The sequence below is a fragment of the Hypanus sabinus genome, chromosome 7 (genome assembly GCF_030144855.1).
Source record: "Hypanus sabinus isolate sHypSab1 chromosome 7, sHypSab1.hap1, whole genome shotgun sequence".
NCBI lineage: Eukaryota > Metazoa > Chordata > Chondrichthyes > Myliobatiformes > Dasyatidae > Hypanus > Hypanus sabinus.
The window spans coordinates 108,602,745-108,626,236 of NC_082712.1; the positions used below are offsets into that span (position 1 = coordinate 108,602,745).

Below are 23,492 nucleotides of genomic sequence, written 5' to 3' on the forward strand. Positions count from 1 at the left end.
GCAGCCTGTAAGAAGTTTGTATGTGCTCCTCCTGACCACATGGGTTTCCTCTGGTTTGTCCCACACTTCCAAGACGTGTGGTTAGTAGATTAATTGGGCTTGTTCATGTGGAATGCCTATTACTGTGGTATATCTCTAAATCAAAATAAAATTAGACAACAAGAAAGTGTTAGGATATGATGGGTTGCACATCAGTCTGAGCTGTAAGATTTATCATTTTAGAGCTGTGTCTGAACAGGAGCATCAGAGTGAACATGACGTGATGTTACAAAGCAGAGTTTGTGGTCAGACTTAACAGGAATGCTTTCAGTTGTGGATGGTGTTCATATATAATGGGAACACATCCCCTGGCCCTCAGTAAGTGATTTCAGTGTCACTGATCTCACCGCAGACTCACTGGAATTTTGGATGATGATATGGGTGTGAAATCTGGCAGCAAGATACCTGCCTGTATTCCCAGCCTAAGACTGAAAATGGATCAAATATTATAACACCTCGGAGGTATGTTGTTTGCTTAGGCTCAGACTCTTGACTCAGCAGAGGCCTAATTCTTTGATCTTGTGTTTAAATTCTGCTTCTTACCATCTCTAGAATACATGTGGTAGCTTGTCCATCCATCATTTGGTTTGTGCACCTGTAGAGTGAGCTCCCTCAGCTATTCTAATAGGAGTGTTGATGTTGCCCTGACCAACTGGTGTCCCACATGCAATCCAATATTCCCATCTTCAGAGCAGTTGCCCACTGCCCCACCCCATGCTTCTGCACAGTCTGGTGCTGGGCTGCTTATGTAAAACAACTCTGCACAAAACATGGTCCTCCAAAACCTCCCTGTATCCTTCCCGGTGTTAATGATTTAGTTTGACTCTATGCCTGCTGAATCCATGTCCAAGGGGTGGGGCGGTGCTTCAGCCTCAGTCCTGACTTCTGGTGCATGCCTTCCCTGTTTGTGTATCTCCTAGGTGCTGGAGCAACAATAACGCACCCTACTGTGTGAGTGATTGGTAGAATCTGGGGGGGTGGTGGATGTTGATGGGAATGTAGAAAAGGTAAATAGAATTGAGGTAAAGTTTATGTGACTGGGTGGATCTCTGTTGGCTCAGTGCTGTTTCCATGCTGAGCAACCTTTCACCTTTTGTCTTGAATCACCTCTTAGGTTCTGGTTAGGTTTGGCTGGGGTCATGGTGCTTGCCGCCAGGAATGAGGTCCTTGTGCCCTTGGTGTGCTTTGGCTGTGGAAGAGGTTTTGATGTGTGAGTCTGCGGTAATTAAGTTTTGTGGATATAGTAACAGCCTGGGAGGAAGCTCAGCCAAGAAGGAGAGAGAGAGATCCACCTGTGACTGGAATCCGTGAACCCACCTCCCACACAGCCCATTGAACATACACAGTGACAGCTTTAACCAGAATGACACTACAAAACACTATCTTGTCATTAATTTTATTTTTGACCAACTCAATGCGCAGTGTGTATATTACAATTTCAAACACTTCCCTGATAAAGTCACTTTTCCTTGCTATAAACAATACATCTCAAATGGACATCACAATATTTTACATCGAACCAAACACATGTAGCACTGCACTGGAGTTTAATACAGTACACAGACTTGCACATCCCGGGGCTGCATGCTTCCTTTAAGAAATGATGTGACACCATGAACAAAGCGCAGCAGGTGGAAGGAGCAGGAAGAAGAGGCAGCAGTGTGGTGGTGATTTTCTCTGCTGCACCAAGGTAGGAGAAGGAGTTGGATCAGCAACTGAGAAATTGCTTCATTTCTCCAAGGTGTGATCAGTGAACATGCTTTTGCTGTTGCTAAGGCCGGGAGAAGGTGCTGGGGCTGGACTACCACAGAATACATAAATCAGCAGGGTACAGAAAACATTATTATCCTTCAGTGCCCAGGAGTAATTTATGTGATTGGTTTTGACATGGAGGTGTTGGCTCAACAACAAGGGCAAACACTAACCGCCCCACAATTCCTTTAAAAATAATTAGTTGGATAGAATTTTCAGTTGGTGCTCTCTGAAACCATCAGTCTTTATTTGGTCTGTTGGCTTCAACAGGCACCCGCAGAAAACTAAAGCCCATTCCATCCCCTCACTCAAATTACATTTTACCCATTTCAAACTCTTCCTGTGGCCCTGTATAATTATTCTCACCTCCTAGCCTTCAGACCTAATGTTACCCAATCCCAAACCCCTATCAGAGTCCAGTGTTGCCTATTACCAACCCATTACCATTTCCACTATTCCCTGGAGTCCTCTCCAGAAACTAACATTACCATTCCCTGTATTCTCTGAGGCCCCCTATATTGCCCATTACTAACTATTCCCCAAGAGTATCCAGCACAAAGCATTGCCACTGCTTCCACAACACAGTCAGCTTAGAGTCATAGAAAAGTACAGCACAGAAACAGACTCTTTGGCTCATCCAGTCTGCGCCAAACCATTTAAACTCCCATCGATCTGCATCCAGACCAAGTTCTACATAACCCTGCCCTCCAAACTTGTCTTAAATGTTGAAACAGCTTGCATGCACCACTTGTACGGGCAGCTCATTCCACACATGCAACCCTCTGAGTGAAGAGGTTTCCCCTAAACTTTTCACCTTTCACCCTTAACCCATGACATCTGGTTGTAGTCCCACCTGATCTCAGGGTAAATACAAGCAATCTTTTTCCACTATCTATACCCCTCATAATTTTGTATACCTCTATTGTCTCCTATCAATCTTCTACATTCCAAGGACTAAAGTCCTAACCTATCTAATCTGTCCTTATAATTCAGGTTTTCCACTCCAAGCAACATCCTTGTAAATTTTCTCTGTACTCTTTCAACCTGTTTACATCTTTCCTGTCAGGTGACCAAAACTGCACACAATACTCCAAAGTCAGCTTCACCAATGTCTTGTATAACTTCAACATAACATCCCATCTCCTGTACTCAGTGCTTTGATTTATTAAGGCCAATGTGCCAAAAGCTTTCTTTATGATCCTATCTATCTGTGATGCCACTTTCAATGAATTGTGGACCTGTATTCCCAGATCCCTTTGTTCTACCGCACTCCTCAGTGCCCCAATGGTCACTGTAGGACCCACCCTGGTTGGTCCTACCAAAGTGCAAAACCTCACACTTGACTGCATTAAGTTCCAGCTGGTGGTCCACATCCCACTGTAAGCTCTGATGGTCTTTCTTGCTGTTCACTACACCCCCGATCTTGGTGTCATTTGTAAACTTACTGATCCAGTTAACCACATTATCATCTATGTTGTTATAGATGACAAATAACAATGGAATCAGCACCGGTCCCTGCAGCACTTCACTAGTCACAGGCCTCTAGTCTGAAAGGCAACCATCTACAACCATTCTTGGGTTACAAAGCCAATGTCTAATCCAATTTAATGTCAAGCAACTGAAACTTCTTAATAAGCTTCCAAGTGGAACCCTGTCAAATGTCTTGCTGAAGTCCATGTAGACAACATCAACTGCATTGTCTTCATCAACTTTCCTGGTAACTTCCTTGAAAAAGATTGCTTAGACATGACTTGCCATGCATAAAGACATACAGATTATCCCTAATTATTCCAAGTCTATCTAAATACTCATATCTCTGGGCCCTTAGGATACCTTCCAATAACTTTACCACTACTGATGTCAGGCTCTCTGGCCTATAATTTCCTGGGTTATTTCTTAGAGCCTTTCTTAAACAGGGGAACAACATCAGCTATCCTCCAGTCCTCCGCTACTTCACCTATCGTTAAATATCTCTACTAATTTCTGCACTTGCAGTACATTCCACAAGGTCTGAGAAAAACCCTTGTAAGGCCCTGGGGATTTATCCACCCTAATTTGACTGAAGACATCAAACAACATCTCTGTAATTCGTATAGGGTCCATGACCTCGCTGCTGCTTTGCCTTGCTTCTGTAGACTATCCATCTCCCAAGTAAATACAGATGCCAAATTTCCATTTAAGATTTTTGCCCAATTCTTTTGGCTGCACACAGATTAACTTTCTGATCTAGAAGACCAATTTTTCCCCTTGAGATTCTGCTTCACCTTGTCTGCTAGGGCAACTTCATGACTTTTAGCCCTCCTGATTTTTTTTTTGGAGGCTGTCATAGTGATTCAGTACCTGAAGCATCAGCCAGGTTTTGCAGTTTGATTGTGTGGGAAGTGCTATTCTTAACACTGATAGTCAATGGAGGACTTTGGAACCCTGCTCCTCATATGAAGCTTCGCTGCCTTAAGATGAAGAGCCCTTGATACCTGGAACTCAGGCAGGAATAGTTGTGCATTGCACAGGTGGCCTTGTCCACAGTGACAGGTGTCAGCTGTGTACTGACAACTGAGGTGAACACTTTGACATTGGCCCTGCTGTTTTAAACATTGCAAATACATGTGAGCTTTCAACCAGCGAGTATGTACAAGGAAAGATGGAAGGTACTATTCGACTACTGATGCTTCATTTCCTTTATCATTTAGCATTTGCTAAATAATCTACACGTTTGTGCCTTTGGGTGTGAGCAAGATGTGTTGGACTAAAACAGCAGGCGGTGTCAGCAATTTCTTTTGGATAACATGGACTGAACTGGGTTATGATTTACCCTGTTCCTGGTCAGTCTGCAGTCGTTGCTCTTCTCTCCTTAAGCCCATGCAGCACAGATGTGATTACCTGCTACACAAGCTACTACAGCCCGGCATGACCTGATACCTTCCAGTACTGAGGCTCCTTTCACCCGAAACTCAACTTTGAGAGCCCTACTTTGCAAAGTGGAGAATAGCGAGAGGTTGCACAGTAAGCGGCAGCTTCAAACTGTTTATGGATTGTTTTATTTGGATTTTAATGAGTTTTATTATAAAATTGTGTAAAAGATCTAACCAAAATGAGTCAAAGGGCTTGACAATGATGCAATTTACATCGGCAGAAATCTGTACAGTGGGAAAAATGTTTTAATATTTGTACAAATAAATGCAGCTGTGGTTCACATTAGTCACCTTACAAAATACTACCTTGGACAGACCAGTCCCACTGCCCTCCCCTCAGCACCTTTTGCCTTGGTTAAATTGTGGGGTAGGAGAGGACAGCATCATCTAAACAAGTGAGGTGTTTATTATTCCTGGGAGACTGGAACAGTGTAAAGTAGTATCAAAATCGTATACCATAAAGCCCAGGACATGAGATTTTCAATGCATTAGTGAAAAAGATGTTTTCTTAAAGCTTTTAATGTATGAACGCTCTTTATCACAAGTTATTCTACTAAATTACATTCAAGAAAACTGCTTAGTGTGAAAGTGTTTAAACATTTCTCACCACACCACCAAGCTCTGATCGCTGGTTCAGCTGACTGACACTGGGCGGTCCTTCACAGCAAGTCCTTGGCCATATGCTGTTTGGTCACATGGTGCTGCTCTCCACCCGCGTTTTGTGGACGGTGGTGTGTGGCGTGCTGAGGGATGGAGCGAGGGTGCAGAGAAAGCCCGCCAACAGGGTGAGTCCCAGGCCGCCCCAAGCACAGAACATGGACCAGCCGTAGCCGTGGCTGATATCCTCAGGCAGCCCGTACATGTGCCGAGGGAAGCGGGAGAGCTCGAAGTTGATGCCAGCCACACAGGTGCAGAGAGAAATGATGCAGCAGGTTCCTGGCAGGGAGAGAGCGCGGAGAGAATGTCTGGTTCTTTCCCCCAGACTGATACAGACACACGGCATTCCTCTAGTAAGGTCCTCGCCCCTCTCTCCACCCCCTCACAGACAAAGTGGCTGGCCCCAGAAAGGTCCCCATCCCATCCTAACCAACCCTCCACCCCACTCTCCACTGACAACTACCCACACCTTCAACTCATTTCAATCTACTGCCCTTCACTCTACCTCTCCGGTGAACCCAACTCCAACTCCTCCTCACCCTGGATGTTGCAGATTGGCTACAAACCTGATTAACATCATTTCCATTTCCACAATACACCTGAATCTACTCTGCTGCCAAACACTGGCTCCCCAGAGTTCATGCCTCCTCTGCCCATGACTCGTAATGAGTCCTGTCCCTCAACTGCTCTCCAAGGTCTGACTCATGCCCCCTTCCCCATTAACCACTCCTAAGAGAAGGAATGGGATTGCTCCCCAAGAAAACAGCCCTTTTTGAATGGCCTGTGGTCTGCCTTTGTTTCTTTGTGTTAAATGTTCTCATTTCTAGGGTATGGACATGTTTGGTACAGCTTTGAGAGCCAAAGGGCCTGTATTGTGCTGTAGGTTTTCTTTGTTTCTCTGCCCCCTAAATATGTTTACTTAGGATCTTCTGCAGGTCTCTAACCACGAGGTAATTCCACTCCTCCAGATGTGATTTTTAACTCTCACTCCTGACAGCATTGCCCACATCCTGGGCTGTGGAGCTGCCACCCTAGCTTTCTGCTGCATTTGCCACAGCCAAGATGTGTTCCAAGGCCTAATGTCTCCACACAACCCTTCCTCTGCCCATCTGCCCCCTTCATTTATTTCTCTGGTGTCTTTGTTGCTCACTAGCAAATTCTGTTTGTTAAACCCCCTTTGAAGCATTTGAATATTTGCCAAATACCTTAACCTTAATAACATAAGTCAGATCAGGTGCGTCAAACACAATAACACTGTCATTCCAAAAGAGGAAGGATTACATCAAATATCCATGTTGTTCAAAAGAGAGACACCGAGGTTCAGTGGATGTACAGAATAGAAATGTGAAAAGAGTGAGGGTAGGACCAAAGAGGGATAAAAGAGGAAGCATACCTGGAAGCAGGGGTGTTCCTTAATGAATACTTTGCTTCAGTATTCACCAGTAAGATGGGCTTTAACAAACTTGAGGACAGTGTAGAACAGGCTAATATATTGGGATATGTTGACATAAAGCAGGATATGTGGGAACTTTTGAAAAACATTAGAATAGATAAGCCTTCAGGGCCAAATACCCTTTTCCAGGTTGGAGAAGGCTAATACCAGAGGGCATAATATTAAGGTATTGGAGGAAAGTGGAGGGTATGTCAGGCAGGTTTTTTATATAGAGAGTGTGCATAGAACACACAGCCAGGGAAGGTGGTAGAGGCAAATACATTAGGGACATTTAAGAGATAAAAGAAAAATGGAGGGCTGTGTGGGAGGGAGGCATTAGATAGTTCTTGGAGTAGGCCCGAAGGGCCTATGCTGTATTGTTCTGTGTTCTTAGTCTCCCTGGGGGGAGACAGACAGGTATCAGTGTATGGGTATTTTCCTCTGTTTGATTGGCCCTGTTGCAGTGATCTCTTTACAACCCCAATGGTAGGCTTGCACTCTGTGTGTAGTGACCGATTCTCTCCCCAATGGTGGGCCTGCGCTCTGTGTGGTGACCAATTCTCTCACCTCCCATGAGGAACAACAGGCCCGCTACGTATTGCATCAGGTCATGGTCCTTGCAGCAGCCCAGGACTCCAATGATCCAGCCAAACAGGATAATGGACACCGCCATACCGATAAAGCCTGCTGTCATCCGCCGCAGATCTGTCAGACAGAGTCAGATTTAGACAAAGAAACAGCGTTCTGGCACTGTGGCTGGTTAGATATAGAATAAACACTTCCTTGCACCATCCTGTCAGCAAAGCTACAGCACAAGTGAGATAAAAACCATTTATCCAGTGGAGCCTGGGCCTCTGTTCAATGAGATCACAACACCTTAATCTATTGTTTAACAAAACAACTTGTATTTGATTATCAAGCTGGAATTGGCTGCTTTTATGTGTTAACCCAATGCCAGAAGACTTCCCAAGTTCCCTCTGGTGACAGTGATTGAACAGAAGTGAGTGAACAAAACATATTACAAGAATATGGTTCAACTCCAGAGTTGACTCTAAGGGACGAGGTAAGAGGATCTGAAGCTTAGTGGCAACAAGCAAAGAGGGTACTAAAGAAGGACATGCTAAATGTAAACACATGGAAATCTGCAGATGCTGGAAATTCAAGCAACACACACAAAATGCTGGTGGAACACAGCAGGCCAGGCTATAGGCATAACGTTTTGGGCTGAGACCCTTCGTCAGGACTAACTCAACTCAGAGTTAGTCCTGATGAAGGGCCCCGGCCCGAAACGTTGACAGCGCTTCTCCCTATGGATGCTGCCTGGCCTACTAAATGTAAAATTGGCAGCACAGCAATGAACTGTCATCAACTGTATCCTCTCAGCCCTCTGCGGGGTAGAAGCCAGTGGGTGGGACACTTTCAGTGTTACATCGAACAAAGAGCAGGAACTCCCTCTATTCTTGTCCTGTTCACATGCCTATCTAGCTGCCTCTTAAACATAATGACAAAGGTTTAAATCAGCATTCCAAAGGAGATTTTCTAAAAGTATCCCAAGACAACAATTAATTTCCACTTGGGTAAAAAAAACAGATAAATGATATTCAACAAAGAATTATTTATTGGCAATTCATGTTTGACTTAGTCATATTCTTTTATTATACTTGAACTGCATTTGGTCATATCCTATCATAGAAATTCCCCTTATTCTACCTGCAGCCCCCCATTCTTCGCTACTGAACTCTAACTTGTTTTCTCTCATCCACAGTTCTGCTAAAGGGACCCAGACTTGAGACACTAACTGTGTCTCTCGCCCAATATCCTATTCTAGGATATTCTGTTTTCATTTCTGAGTTTAAGCATTTATAATTTTTTTGACTTCCAGATATAACAGTGGTTATGCCGTTGTTGTTAAGTGCCATTGAGACATTGCCAACTCATAGCAACCCTATGGATAGTTGTCCTAAATGAATTTTGAATCTGGCAAAGGCAGCTCATTGTGGATAATGTTGTGTTCATAGCCGTCCTTATTGTGTCCATCCACCTAACTGGTAGCCTTCCTCTTTTCCGTCATCCTCCTTTCCACCTTGCCAAGCATGATATCTTTTTCCAGGGAGCTATGATGTGCCCAATGGGTGGAGTCTTGGTTTGAGAGACTTGGTTTGATCTCATTGAGGATCGATTTGTTTGTTCTGTGAGAGCTACACGAGATGCGTTCATGAGATTGTTATACAATATATGAAGTAAAGCTTCCACTGTACCAAGTTACTGTATCCAAGTCTAGAGTACTGAGAGCTTGAATTAAACACAGTAAAGTAAAGCTCTCTCACTTTTCTTATTGTCCACCTAGGAGAACTAAAACAGAGTCAAATACTTTGAGGACAAATACAGCAATGGACAGTTTATTGAAGTCCACTCTGTTGGAGCGAGCAGTTACAGGATAGATGAAGCTTGATCAAAATTTTTAAAAAACTTGCAGATGCTGGAAATCCAAAGTAAACCAGAAAATACTGTAAGTGTTGTCACTAGCACAGCTTTAAGGTGTCTGAAGAAGATCGGAGTTACTTTCTTACAAGTGTGGTAGGTGTGTGGAATGCGTTGCCAGCGGAGGTGGTGGAAAAAGATGCAATATAAAAGTTTAACAGTCATTTAGACAGGCGCCTGAACAGGCGGGGAATTGGGGTATATAAACAATGCACAGGCAGATGGGATTATATAAATTCTTACGTGTTTGGCAGTATCAAAGGTGGTGATGAACTGACATATAGGAGTGAGATGGGAAATCTGGTTGATTGGTGCCACAACAACAACGTCAACAAAGAAGATATGACCATGTCTTTTCTTTCTTACACATTTGCACAGACTCAGCACGTCACCAAAAGCTTTGACAAATTTCTATAGATGGACAATGGAGAGAATCCTGACTGGCTGCATCACGGCCCGATATGGAAACACCAATGCCCAGGAAGGAAGTCATCTGCAGAAAGTGGTGGACACAGCCGCAGGCGAAGCCCTCACCACTACTGAGCACTTACACAAGGCACCAGAATCTATCGTCAAGGAACACCTCATCCAGGTCATGCTCCCTTCTCACTACTACCATTGGTCAGGAGATACGCAAACCTAGAGCTCCACGCCACCAGGTTCAGGAATAATTATTACCCCACAACCATCAGACTCCTGAACTCTCATGGATAACCAATCACCACAACACTGAACTGATTCTACAAGCTGCACTCACTTTCAAGGACTCTACAACTCCTGTTCTCACTATCAATTTATATAATTGCACAATTTGTCGTCTTTTGCACACAAGCTGTCAGTCTTTGTTTATGTATTGTATAGTTTTTTTATAAATTCTATTCTAGTAAGTTATTTTTCTGTAAATGCCTGCAAGAAAATGTATCTCAAGGTAACATGTACATACTTTGATAGTAAATTTTATTTTGACTTTTTCCTCTGGGCCCTCTTCAATGCTAGCATCTCCTTTCTGATATTTCCTCCCAAGTTGCTGCCAATACTCCACATGCAGTCTGACCGGTGCCATATAAGCCTCAGCATCACACCCTTTCATGTTCCAGTCCTCTTGAAATGAACGCTAGCATTGCATTTGCCTTCCTCACCACAGACTTAACCTGCAAGGGAATTCTGCACTAGTACTCCCAAGTCCCTTTGCACCTCTGATTACTGAATTTGCTCCCCATTTAGAACATAGCCTATGTTTTTATTCTTTCTACCAAACAGCACAACCATACTCTTCCCTACACTGTATTCCATCTGCTACTCCTTTGCCCATTCTTCTAATCTGGACAAGTCCTTTTGCAGACTCCCTGCTTCCTCAACACTATCTGCCTCTCCACCTATCTTTCTATCATCTGCAAGATGGTAAACCCTTTTATTCCCACTCTTTGCTTTCTGTCAGTCAGCCAATCTTCTGTCCTTGCTGGTATCTTTCCCGTAACACCATGGGCTCTTGTTTGGTAGCCTCATATGTGGCACCTTGTCAAAGGCTTTCTGTAATCCAAGTAAATAAAGAGACTAATTCTTAGTTTATCCTACATGTTACTTCCTCAAAGAATTCCAATAGATATGTCAGGCAAAATTTTCCCTTAAGCCATACCAACTTTGTCCTATTTTATTGTATGCCTCCAAGTATCCTGAAATCCCATCCATAATAATTGCCTATAACATCTTGCCAACCACTGAGGTCAGGTTCATATGCCAATAATTTCCCATCTTTTCCCACTCTTCCTAAAGAGCAGAGTGAGATATGTGATTTTCCAGTCCTCTGTAAACTATTCCAGAATCAAGTGATTCTTGAAAGATCTCTTCAGCTCTCTTCAGCTACCTCTTTCAGAAACCTGGGGTGTAATCCATCTGGCCCATGTGACTTATCTATCCCTTTAGACGTTCAACTTCTCAAGCATCTTCTCCTCTTTAGTCCTAATTAAGGGTCTAGGTCCAAAACATTAACTGTTTATTCCTCTCCCTATATGCTGTCTGACCTGCTGAATTCCTCCAGCTTTTCTGACTGTGTGTTTCTCTTTAGTAATCACAACTTCACACACCTATGTTCTCTGACATTTGGATTTATGACATATTGCTGGTCTTCCACAATGACATCAACTAAAGGATCAGAGGTGGAGAGGATCAGTAACTTTAAGACCATATGACATAGGAGCAGAATTAAGCCATTTGGCCCATCGAGACTGTTCTGCCATTCAGTATGGTTGATCATTTTTTCCCCCTCTTCAACCCCACTTCCCAGTCCCTGTAACCTTTGATGCTGTGTCTAATCAGGAACCTATCAATCTCTGCCTGGCCTGGCCTGGCCTGTACAGCTGTCTGTGGTAACAAATCACCACCCTCTGGCTAAGGAAATTTCTCTGCATTTCTGTTTTAAATAGATGCCTCTCTATCCTGAAGCTGTGTCCTTAGACTCTCCCACCGTCAACTCTCCAGAGTTGATATCTGTTATTTGTCAAGCGGGGTGCCATGCACAATCCTAATCTAATGAAAAATGGACGTGGGAGCACGGAGGAACATCGGGAAATCTCCAGGCAGGCCTTCTTCGTTGCTGTTGCTGTTGTGAGGTCTGAGTCTCTGCTGGGAAGAACAGGCCCCCAGTCCTCGGGGTCGCATTGCCGGTGGCTGGTGGCAGGGTGTTGTAGTGCGCTCGGCAGAGGATGGTGTTCAGAGAGGCTGTGCCAGAGGGGATGGTTGGAGGCTTGGAGGTTCGACGGACTCCGACTCCACTGCAGTCGGGGCGCATTCATTGTGTGCTGCGTCTGCGAGGCTGGGTCCAGCGGCGCCGTGGAAGTCCATAGTGGGGGTATTCCCTTCTGCCGCCGGAATGGGATAACGAGTCTGTCGGGACCCTGAGGACTTGTGGAAACAGTGTGGTTGTTTTCTTTCGAACTTATAGTTTTTTAACATCCTTGGACTATTTTTATCTGTGCCCATGGTCTTTTTTTTAAATCAATTATGGTATTGTTTGCACTGTTGTAATTATGTGGTTTTGTGTAGATCTTGTAGCTTTAGCTTTTGGTTGTTGGGTGGTAGAGTTGGTCTCCTGACTTGGTGTGTCTGGGTAGTCTTGTTTTGTCTGGTGATTTGGAGCTCCTTTCTGGGGAATGTGCTAAGATGGTAGCATGATATTAATACGCAGCAGCCACTCCGGACTCTGGATTTGGGGATTGCCAAACGTTATGTGGATTTTCTGATGTAGTCTAGTTTGTCGTGTGCTTTGTGATATCATTCTGGAGAAATGTTGTTTCATTTTTTAACTGCATTGCAGTTGTGGTTCCTAAATGACAATAAACCGAAATCCAATTCAATTCAATGGGAAACATCCTTTCGACATCCACTCTGTCCAGCCCTTTCAACATTCAAAATGTTTCAAAGAGATCCCCTCCCGCCTCATCTTTCTAAATTCCAGTGAGTACAGACACAGAGCTATCAAACATTTCTCATATGATAACCCTTTCATTCCCAGAATCATCCTTGTGAACCTCCTCTAAACATCTTTTCTAAGATGAGGGGCCCAAAACTGTTCACAATACTCAAGGTGAGGCCTCACCAGTGCCTTATAATGCCTCAGCATCACATCACTACTCTTGTATTCTAGACCTCTTGAAATGAATCTAACATTGAGGTGAGGTCTTCCTCACCACCCACTCGAACTGCAAATTGACCTTTAGGGTGTTCTGCACAAGGACTCCCAAGTCCCTTCGCATCTCAGATTTTTGTATTTTCTCGCTGTTTAGAAAACAATCTGCACATTTATTTCTTCTACCAAAGTGCATGACCATTCATTTATCAACATTGTGTTTCATTTGCCACTTTCTTGTCCATTCTCCTAATCTGCCTTAAGTCCTCCTGTAGCCTTCTTGTTTCCTCAACACTACCTGCCCCTCCACCAACAAAGTGCTGGAGGAACTCAGCAGGCCAGGCAGCATCTATAGAAAGGAGTACAGTTGACATTTCAGGCCGAGATGCTTCAGCAGTCCTGCTGAAGGGTCTCGGCCCGAATCATTGATATACAGCATAAAAAAAGCAGTCCCAACACCGACCCCGAGGAGCACCACTAGTCACTGACAGCCAACCAGAAAAGGATCCTTTAATTCGCTCGCTGCCTCCTACCAATCAGCCAATGCTCTAAACATGCTAGTAACTTTCCTGTAATACCATGAGCTCTTATCTTGGTAAGCAGCCTCATATGTGACAATTTGTCAAAGGCCTTCTGAAAATCCAAATATACAATGTCCACTGCATTCTCTTTATCTATCCGACTTATAATCTCAAAGAATTACAGAAGATTTATCAGGCAATATCCTCCACTAAGGAAACCATGCTGACTTTGTCCTATCTTGCCCAATGTCACAAAGTACTCCATAACCTCATGGGAGTGTAATCTTTAAATTCCTGGACCCATCGTATCAATATAATTGCAAAGGAAGCATGATAGTGCCTCTACTTCCTCAGGAGTCGGGAGATTCAGTATGTCAACAAAAACCTTGGCAAACTTCTATAGTCATGTGGTGGAAACTGTACTGATTGGTTGCATTATGGCCTAGATTTGGCCAGTACAGCACAACTATTGAGCACATCTACACGAAACATCATAGAAAAGCAGCATCCATCATCAAAGATCCTCACCACCCAGGCCAGGCTCTTTTCTCGCTGTTTCCATCAGGTAGAAGGTACAAAAGCCTCAGGACTCGCACCACCGGTTCAAAAATAGTTACTACGCCTCAACCATCAGAATCTTGAATCTTGAATCTTGTATTTCTGGTGTCCCCACAACCGATGGTCTCACTTTAAGGACGCTTTATCTTGTTATTTCATACTTTTTATTTATTGCTATTTATTTATATTTGCATTTGCATGGTTCGTTGTTCATTGATCCTGTTTACAGACACTGTTCTATAGATCAGCTGCGTATGCCTGCAGGAAACAGAATCTCAGAGTTGTATGTGGTGACATGTATGCACCTTGATAATTTACTTTGAAACTGACATATTAATTTGCCATTTCTTTGTTTCCAATTACTACATCTCCAGAGTAATTTTCAGAGGTTCGATGTCCACTCATGCATCTCTTTCACTCTTCATACTTTATCTTTCCTCTCTTATTATTATTTTGTTGGCCTTGAGTCGTTTGGTTTTATGCTGCCTTTGACTTGTCAGCCACTGTTGCCTCATCCTTCCTATAGAATACTGCTTCTTTGGGATGAATCGATTCTGCATTTTCTGAATTACTCCCGGAGACCCCAGCCATTGCTGCTCTACTGTCATCAGCTTTGGCCAGCTCCTCTCTCATGCATTTGCAGTCACCTTTACTCAACTGTAATGCTGGTACAGTTGAGTACCATTTGAGTACCATTTGAGTACATTTTTAGCTTCTACCTCTCAAACTGCAGGTTGAATTCTATCAAATAATCACTGCCTGCTAAGGGATCCTTTAACTTAAGCTCCCTAATCTGTTTCATTATACATTACCCAATTCAGGATTCCTTTTTCCTAGTGGGCTTAGCCACAAGCTGCTCTAAAAAGCCATCATAAAGGCTTTCAACAAATTCGATCTCTGGATCCAGCACCAAGCTGATTTTCCCAACTTACCTGCATATTTCAATTCCCCATGACCATTGTAGCAGTGTTCTTCCTACATGCCTTTTCTACCTCCCATTGTATTTTGCATCCCATATCCTCCTATCAAGGTCTTCATACCCTTGCAGTTTCTTAACTCTACCCACAAGCATTGCACATCTGATTTCACTTTTTACTAACAAAGTCGTCCTTCCCCCTTTGTCCACATGTCTATCCTTTCAATATGATTTATATTTTTAACACAAAGTACACTGCAGATGCTGTGGTCAAATAAACACATACAATCAAGCTGGAGGAACTCAGCAGGTCGGGCAGCATCTGTTGAAACGTTGACTACTCATTTCAATGGATGCTGCCCGACCTGCTGAGTTCCTCCCGCTTGTTTGTACCTGATCTATATTCTTGCATGCTAAACTCTCAGCTGTGATCTTCTGTCAACCATGATGCTGTGCTGCTGACAAAAACATACCTGCCAATTTCTAACTGTGCTACAAGATAAAATAATTTTTTTCATATATTAGGTGCATCCAAATCCACCATTCAGTCCTATATTCATCGGCTTTTTCAATTTCATATTCCTGAAGTTAACTTCTTTTCCCTTTATAAATGTTTTGTCTTACTGGGTACAGTTATAGGATATGAGGATAACTTCAATGAGATTAGACAAAGTGAACCTGGATTTCTGGAGGTAAAATTGTATTTGACAAACCTCATGAATTATTTTTGGGAGAGATCTAGTTGAACAGATGAGGAAAAAACAATGATTGTGGTGTATTTGGGTGCTCAGAAAGCTTTTGACAGTGTTATCCATAAAAAGTTAGTGTGTAGCATTAAAGTGGAAGGTACTGGGACAGAGTATTGGCATAGATTGTAAATTAGATGTCAGGCAGAAAACAATTTTTTTTCAGAGTGGTCAGACAGTGATTAAAAGAGTACCACAGAATACCGTGCTGGGACCCAGTGGTTCACCACGCAGATGAATGAGTTGAGCTTATTGTAATAGAGAACCATTTAATACTGCAGTCTTATAACGATGGGGTAGAAGATGACTTGGTACGAGCTTTCAGGTTTTTGTATCTTCGGCCCGATGGAAGCGAGGAGAAGAGAGAAACAAACAGAGAAATTGATGCAACTCTGGATCCCAGTTTCCTTGTACAGGTACTTACGTAGTGCATGCCATTCATCCTGTCGAATGCTCATGGTTAAATTGATTGGCAGATTCTGTGGGACTGTTGAGGAGGAGTAATGGTATTTCACTGGCATACAGCGTTGCACGACCCCTGAAACACAAGCACACTACCTCAGGCACAGTGTTAGTCAACAGAAACTCTTACCAACATTTCAGTTCAACATCTGATCAATTATTACAGCTCACATCACCCTCTCCCAAAATCAGCTGTTTCCCTGTCTTTGCATTGACAAGCTGCAGTCTAACAGCACCACACTCTATATCCCTGCAGCGACAGGATACAGTCTGACAGAACCACACTCTCTCTGTCCCTGCAGCGACAGGATACAGTCTGACAGAACCACACTCTCTCTATCCCTGCAGTGACAGGATACAGTCTGACAGAACCACACTCTCTCTATCCCTGCAGCGACAGGATACAGTCTGACAGAACCACACTCTCTCTGTCCCTGCAGTGACAGGATACAGTCTGACAGAACCACACTCTCTCTGTCCCTTCAGTGACAGGATACAGTCTGACAGAACCACACTCTCTCTGTCCCTTCAGTGACAGGATACAGTCTGACAGAACCACACTCTCTCTGTCCCTTCAGTGACAGGATACAGTCTGACAGAACCACACTCTCTCTGTCCCTGCAGCGACAGGATACAGTCTGACAGAACCACACTCTCTCTATCCCTGCAGTGACAGGATACAGTCTGACAGAACCACACTCTCTCTATCCCTGCAGCGACAGGATACAGTCTGACAGAACCACACTCTCTCTGTCCCTGCAGTGACAGGATACAGTCTGACAGAACCACACTCTCTCTGTCCCTTCAGTGACAGGATACAGTCTGACAGAACCACACTCTCTCTGTCCCTTCAGTGACAGGATACAGTCTGACAGAACCACACTCTCTCTGTCCCTTCAGTGACAGGATACAGTCTGACAGAACCACACTCTCTCTGTCCCTGCAGTGACAGGATACAGTCTGACAGAACCACACTCTCTCTATCCCTGCAGCGACAGGATACAGTCTGACAGAACCACACTCTCTCTATCCCTTCAGTGACAGGATACAGTCTGACAGAACCACACTCTCTCTGTCCCTGCAGTGACAGGATACAGTCTGACAGAACCACACTCTCTCTGTCCCTGCAGCGACAGGATACAGTCTGACAGAACCACACTCTCTCTGTCCCTGCAGCGACAGGATACAGTCTGACAGAACCACACTCTCTCTATCCCTGCAGCGACAGGATACAGTCTGACAGAACCACACTCTCTCTGCCAGCTGAGAGGTACATAGGGCCAAGGAAATAACCTGTCCATCACCGCTACACAAATTTCAGTACAACACCATAGTGTGTTGATCCCAGTGGATTGTAAGTGTCACACGCAGTCTCTGTGGGAACGAACCATTCTCACAGTGGACAACACAGCTGCAGACTGCCTTAATTCCTCTGTGCTATTTTCCTACTCATCTTCACTGGATGGCTCAGTGTCTGCTTCCCTTCACCACCCCACAACACACACACTGCAATGCCTCACCACCTCCCTGACCATCTGCTGTCCAATCTGGCTGCATCTTCGCCCAGTTTCTTCCCCCCATGACAGGTGGTGGCTTTGCAGTGCCTTGTCCACAGTGACAGCAGTACACAGGCTGTCAGTAGACCCAGCACAGACATGCAATGAGTCAGCTGCCAGGCCTTCTTTCAATTACTATGCCAACTTGTACAAGGGCACAATTCACTGAAAGTATCCACACAAGTAGACAGGGTGGCGAAGAAGCATGCTGGTCTTCATCAGTCAGGGCATCGAGTGTAGGATAGCACATTATGTTCAGTCATTGGTGAGGCGGCATGGAGTACGATGTTAAGTGTCAGTCACCCTGCTTCAGGTAAGATATTGTCAAGTGGGAGAGGGTACAGAAGTGATTTACAAGCCAAACTGGCAGGAGAGGATTGTTATTCCTTAAATGGATAATGGATTGTTATTCCTTAAAGGTGTGACTTCATAGAAGTTTATAAAATCATGAGGGTTATGGATGTGATAGACAGTTCTAGACTTTACCCCAGGGTTGGGAGCCCAAAACCGGAGAGAACATTTACCAGATGAGGGGAGAAATTGAAGAGAGACCTGAGAGGCAAGTTATTTATACATAGGGTGCTGTTTGTCTGGGATGAGCTGCCCAATGAAGTGGTCAAAGCTTGTACAATTACAACATTTAAGAGGCGTTTGGACGGATACATGGAGGGGAGTGACTTGGAGGGTTAGGGGCCAATGGGACTAGCAGGGTCCATGCTGTGGTTGATACAGACCAGTTGGGCCGAAGGGCTGGTTTCCATGACTGTTTACATTTCACGGCCACTTCGTTAGGTATACCTTTACACCTCATTAAAGCAAATATCTAATCAGCCAATCTTGTGGCAGCAACTCAATGCATAAAAGCAACCAGTCACAGTCAAGATGTTCATTAGTTGTTCAGACCGATCATCTGAATGGAGGAGAAATTGATCTAAGTGACATCGACCATGGAATGAATCTTGGTGCCAGATGGGGTGGTTTGAGTATCTGAAAAGCTGCTGATCTCCTGAGGTTTTCACACACAAGTCTCTAGAGACTGGAGATAACAGAGAATGGTGTGATAAACAAGACTAAAAAAATTATCCAGTGAGCAGCAGTCCGGTGAGACCAAACACCTTGTTTGGAGAACGGTCGGACTGGTTCAAGCTTCAGCAAGCTGACAATGATTCAAAGAACCACGTGTTACAGCAGTGGTGTGCAGAAGAGCATCTCTGAACACACAGCATGTCAAACCTTGAAGTGGATGGATTACAGCAGCAAAAGACCATGAACATGCACTCAGTGGCCACTTTATCAGGTGCAGGAGCTACTTAATAAAGTGCATTGACCATATAGGACTGTGAACTAATGACACAGTGCTGCTTGCCAGTGTCTGACACCCAGGGAAGGAGACTGCTGATCACAATCTGCACCCAACCCATGACCTGGCACTCAACACAGAGAGAGACTGAGCAGCTGACAGGTGAGGCTTTGCACAGGAATTCCATACTTGGGCTTCAGCAGCTGTCCTGTCCCTCTGTATCTGTACCCTTCCCACCTCACTCTGATGCTCACTTGCACACGGCCACTAAAACCTTCCTCTCCATGCACCCGTTTTCCCCTCCCCTACCCCACCTCATTACACTCTCCGCAGCCCCCAGCACCCTTTGTCCTTTGTATTTCCAGAGGTGGCTCTGATGTTCTGAGAGGCAGTAGATTTCCTGGGTTCAGTGTCTTGAACTGATGTACACTTTGAAAATTTACAGATGTTGAGCAGACCCTGAGGAGGACAGATTTTGGAGAACAAGGAGGTAGGAAGATGAAGGTGCAGACAAAATGCATGAAAGGTAATTGTCAGCAGCTGCATTCTGGCAGGAATTATACCAAGACAAATGAAGCAGTATTTAAAATGGTGTAAAGGGAGTATTTTTGAAAGTATCACTGTTTTTTGAATCAGGTGAGAGGGTAATAGGACAAATTGTAAAACAAATGAGACCCCATGCTTTTGAAATCAAGTACAGAGCTGGAAGAGGACAGTAATCCTATACAAAACAAACCTTCAGTCTCAGCATCTCCTGGGCTCCATTCTGAAGGAATACAAATGGTATCAGGATGGGTGCTACTTCAGGAGAAACAGGGAGTGCCAGGAGGAGATTATAACCACATGGATTCAGACTAGAGAAATCATTTCCAATGGCAGCAGTGTTCATAATCAGGCAAATTTATTAGTAGTGAGGTAGCAAGAGACATGCTTACAGAACTTCAAAAAGTGGGGGAGCAAATCCCAGACCAACACTTAAGAGATTTGGGTAAACATTTGGAGTTGCAAAGGTTGAAGTTACATGGGGAAAAGATTGACTGGACTTCTCTTGCAAAGAGCTGCTTCCAACTCAGAGACAGTCCTGTGATTCTAGGACACACCCTTACTGCGATGCCTGTCACCCATGGATAAACCCCCGATTCAACCCTCTATGGCTCATCGCAGCGCCAAAGCTATCACATTATAATCATTCCCCTTTATGTCCCATCAGCACTCTGCCCTCCCCATCCCCTCAGCTCTCACCGCCCCTGCCCCTCCTCTGTATTACCATCTAGTGGGATCCCATGCTTTCAAAATACAACCAAAAGCCAGAAAGCCAACTAAACCTTGATAAAATGCTATCTCAGTCCCAGGTCTGAGATCAGCACGGGACTCAATCCACTCATAGTACATCCCCTTTTAAACCAGCTACTTCCTCACCTCTCCCCGTTCACACAAAACAGAGTCTCAGTATCTATCTGCTCTGTATCCTCATGTACAAAGCCTCCAATCTCTCCAGCCCCATCCTCCCACTCCTTGTATCCCACAGTATGCATGCTGACTCTCCTCTCTGTTATCCATAGTCATTCAGCCTACACACATACCCATTCCAGTCACTCTGCCCCCTCCACTCCCATCCCCAACCCCTATCTCTCTGTTGTCCTGGTGTTCACCAGTCTGCATAACACCTGCTCTGTTACAACTGGCTCGCCCTGTGCTCCCTCTACCCTCGCTAGTCACACCTCCATCCACTCCCTCCCTGTTCCTCAACACACTCCCCTCCCCACCCACTACCTTACCCCTGCCCTCAATCTCCACCAACTCCCTTCCACCTGTATTTCCATCCACTCCCACCCCATTCCCCAGTACCTCCCCCCTCCCCAGTACTTCCACCCTACTCCCCCCCCACCCCCTCCACCCAACTCCACCTACTCCCTCCATTTCTGCACCCCTGCTCACCCCTCCTCCACCACTGCGTCCCCATCACCTGCTGAACCCCACTCACCTGTCTCCCATGTCTGGGCTCTTTAGTCTGTGCAATGGTGGTCCCGTGGATGGCCACCAATACAAGAATTCGGGGGGGGCTACTGGTTATTTTGCAGCCCTCTCAAGTGCAAGTGAACACAATGCACTATAAAAGGGTCATGCCACAGTTCACAATAGATAGCAGGCTAGTGAGTATTATTTAACACAGTTTCAGTTTGTGTTACCTGACACAGGGGGGTCCAAGGAGGGTCATGAGAATGATCCCAGGAATAAAAGGGTTTATTTATTAAGAACATTGGATGGCTGTGGGCCTGTTCTCACTGGAGTTTAGAAGAATGAGGGGGGAATCTCACTGAAACCTTTTGAAAGGCCTAGATAGAGTGAACGTGGAGAGGATGTTTCCGATGGTGGGAGAGTCTGTGACCAGAATGCACTGCCTCAGGATACAAGTATGTTCCTTTAGAATAGACATGAGAAGGAATTTATTTAGCCAGAAGATGGTGAATCTGCAGGGAGAGGGGGTTTAGGAAGCCGATGTTCTTTTTGCATTTCTGCGGAGGAGGGAGGGGGTTGGGTGTCAATGTTCTTGTTACGTTTTTGTTTTTTGGGAGGGAAGAGAGGTGTTGGGGGCCAGTGTTCTTGTTGCATTTATTGCGAGGAATGGGTTTGCAGGCTGATAATCATGTTGCTATTCTTTATTCCTCTTGGATTTGTGGCTATCTGGAGAAGAAGAATCTCACAGTTGTATACTTTTATAAAAAATGAACCTTTGAACTTTGGAATTCTTTGCCACAGATGGCTCTGGAGGCCGAACAATTGGAGATATTTAAAGCAGACATTGATATTAGTAAGAGCATCAAAGGTTCTGGGGAGAAGGCAGGTGAATGGTGGATAATAAATCAGCCAAGATGCAAAACGTAACTCGATGTGCCGAATGACCTAATTCTGCTCCTATGTCTCCTGATCTAAGGTGAGACGTGGCGAAGAGGCTCAGCAAAGTGAAATGTGTATCTGGTGTCACACGGTGACTGGAGGATGTGGAGGTGAGATCTGGTCTCCCACCTGTGCAGGAGAATCGCCAGGGTGCACTCATGAGGCTGAGGATTCTGTTGGTCACACACTCGGAGAGGAGTTACACTGTAACTTAACAGTGAGTGGACAGAGAAAGAAGAGGGTACCAGTAGGCAGGTGGTCCAGGAACCCACTGCATTCATTACCACACCTTTCCCACCCCCCCCCCCCCCACTTCGGATATCGGCAGGGTGATAGCTCTCAGAGGAATGTGACATGAATGACTCCACAGCACTGGGAGGCAAGACGGGAGAAAGAAGACATTTGGTGGGCCGGGGGTGAGGAGCGGGTGGCCTTTGTTCCTGTGGCTGTGAACGTGACTCCAGGGTGATACGTTGTCCTACCATCCCTCTCCCCACCCCCCACAACCCCTCCCACCAGTACCAGTCAAGGACATCACTGAATGGCTGGAGGTCCCGAAGGGGGAGAGTGAAATACTGAGACAGGGTAGGAGTGGGCATGAGCTCGGACTGGCAGATCAAACAGCAGGACCTGAAAGTGGTAGTGTCAGGATACTCTCAGTGTCACACACTAGTGTGGTAGAAACGGAAAGGCAGCTCGGATGAATGCATGGCCACAGAGCTGGTGCAGTAAGCAGGGATTCAAGACTTGAAACATGGGGATCTCTTCTGAGGTAGGATTGAGAGATGGGTGCACCTGAACTGGAGGGGACTGATTTACTGGCTGGGAGATATGATAGGGCTGGTCTCAACTAGTGGCAGGGGTTGGAGCCTTGAGCAGAAGAGTGACTGATGAGGAATCGGGGATAATGAGAGCAAAATTAATTACCAGTTTAGATGGGAGACGGTAAAGAGAGAGGACCATTGGTTTAAACTGCATTTATTTCAATGCAAGAGGCTTGACAGGTAAGACATTGGGTACTGGGATGTTTTAGCCATAATAAAACATGACTGAGGAAAGGACAGGACTGGCCATTCAATGTTCCAGGATACAGGTGTTACAGGCATAACAGAGATGCAGGTAAAAGAGGAGGTTGAGCTGCTTTCTGGGTGTAAGGTGAATGTAGTGTAATCTCGGTTCTTGCAGAGGATACTCTTGGGGGATCATGCAGAGAGGTCACATGGGAAGAACTTAGAAATAAAAAAACGATACTCATTTTAGCCAACCCCCTCAATAGTCCAAAGAAATCAGAGGAGCAGACATATAAAGAGAGTGCAGCTTCTGTAGTTGTAAAAACATAAGGGGGAAATTTAAATTTCCCTGATATAGATTGCTGGCCATCCTTAGTGTAAAAGGCTTGGATGAAGTTGAATTTAATAAATGTATCTAAGAAAGTTTCCTTTTTCAATATATAAAGAGACCTACAAGAGAGGGCCTGCTCCTGGGAATGAGGTAGAGTATGTGGCAGATAAGTCTGTGGGCAAACCCTCCCAGTCCGATGACCATAATTCTAATAATTAGTTATGGAGAAGGATAAGACTGGTTCACAGGTTAGGGTTTGAACTGGGGCAGAGTAAATTTTGAGTCATTAGGTGGGA

At 44.8% G+C, this 23,492-nt stretch overlaps 1 protein-coding gene across 1 annotated transcript in view; it reads right to left on the bottom strand.

The window, feature by feature from the left end:
- Positions 1-1,031: 1,031 nt before the first annotated feature.
- LOC132397086 (transmembrane protein 178B-like) overlaps positions 1,032-23,492 on the bottom strand; it is a 31,627-nt gene continuing 9,166 nt past the window's right edge. Inside the window, exons 2-4 of the mRNA XM_059975354.1 lie at positions 16,064-16,177; positions 7,360-7,497; positions 1,032-5,639 (exon numbers count right to left, since the gene is read on the bottom strand). Coding sequence (XP_059831337.1) covers positions 5,395-5,639; positions 7,360-7,497; positions 16,064-16,177 — 497 coding nt within the window. The 3' untranslated portion in view covers positions 1,032-5,394. The remainder of the gene's footprint in view (positions 5,640-7,359; positions 7,498-16,063; positions 16,178-23,492) is intronic.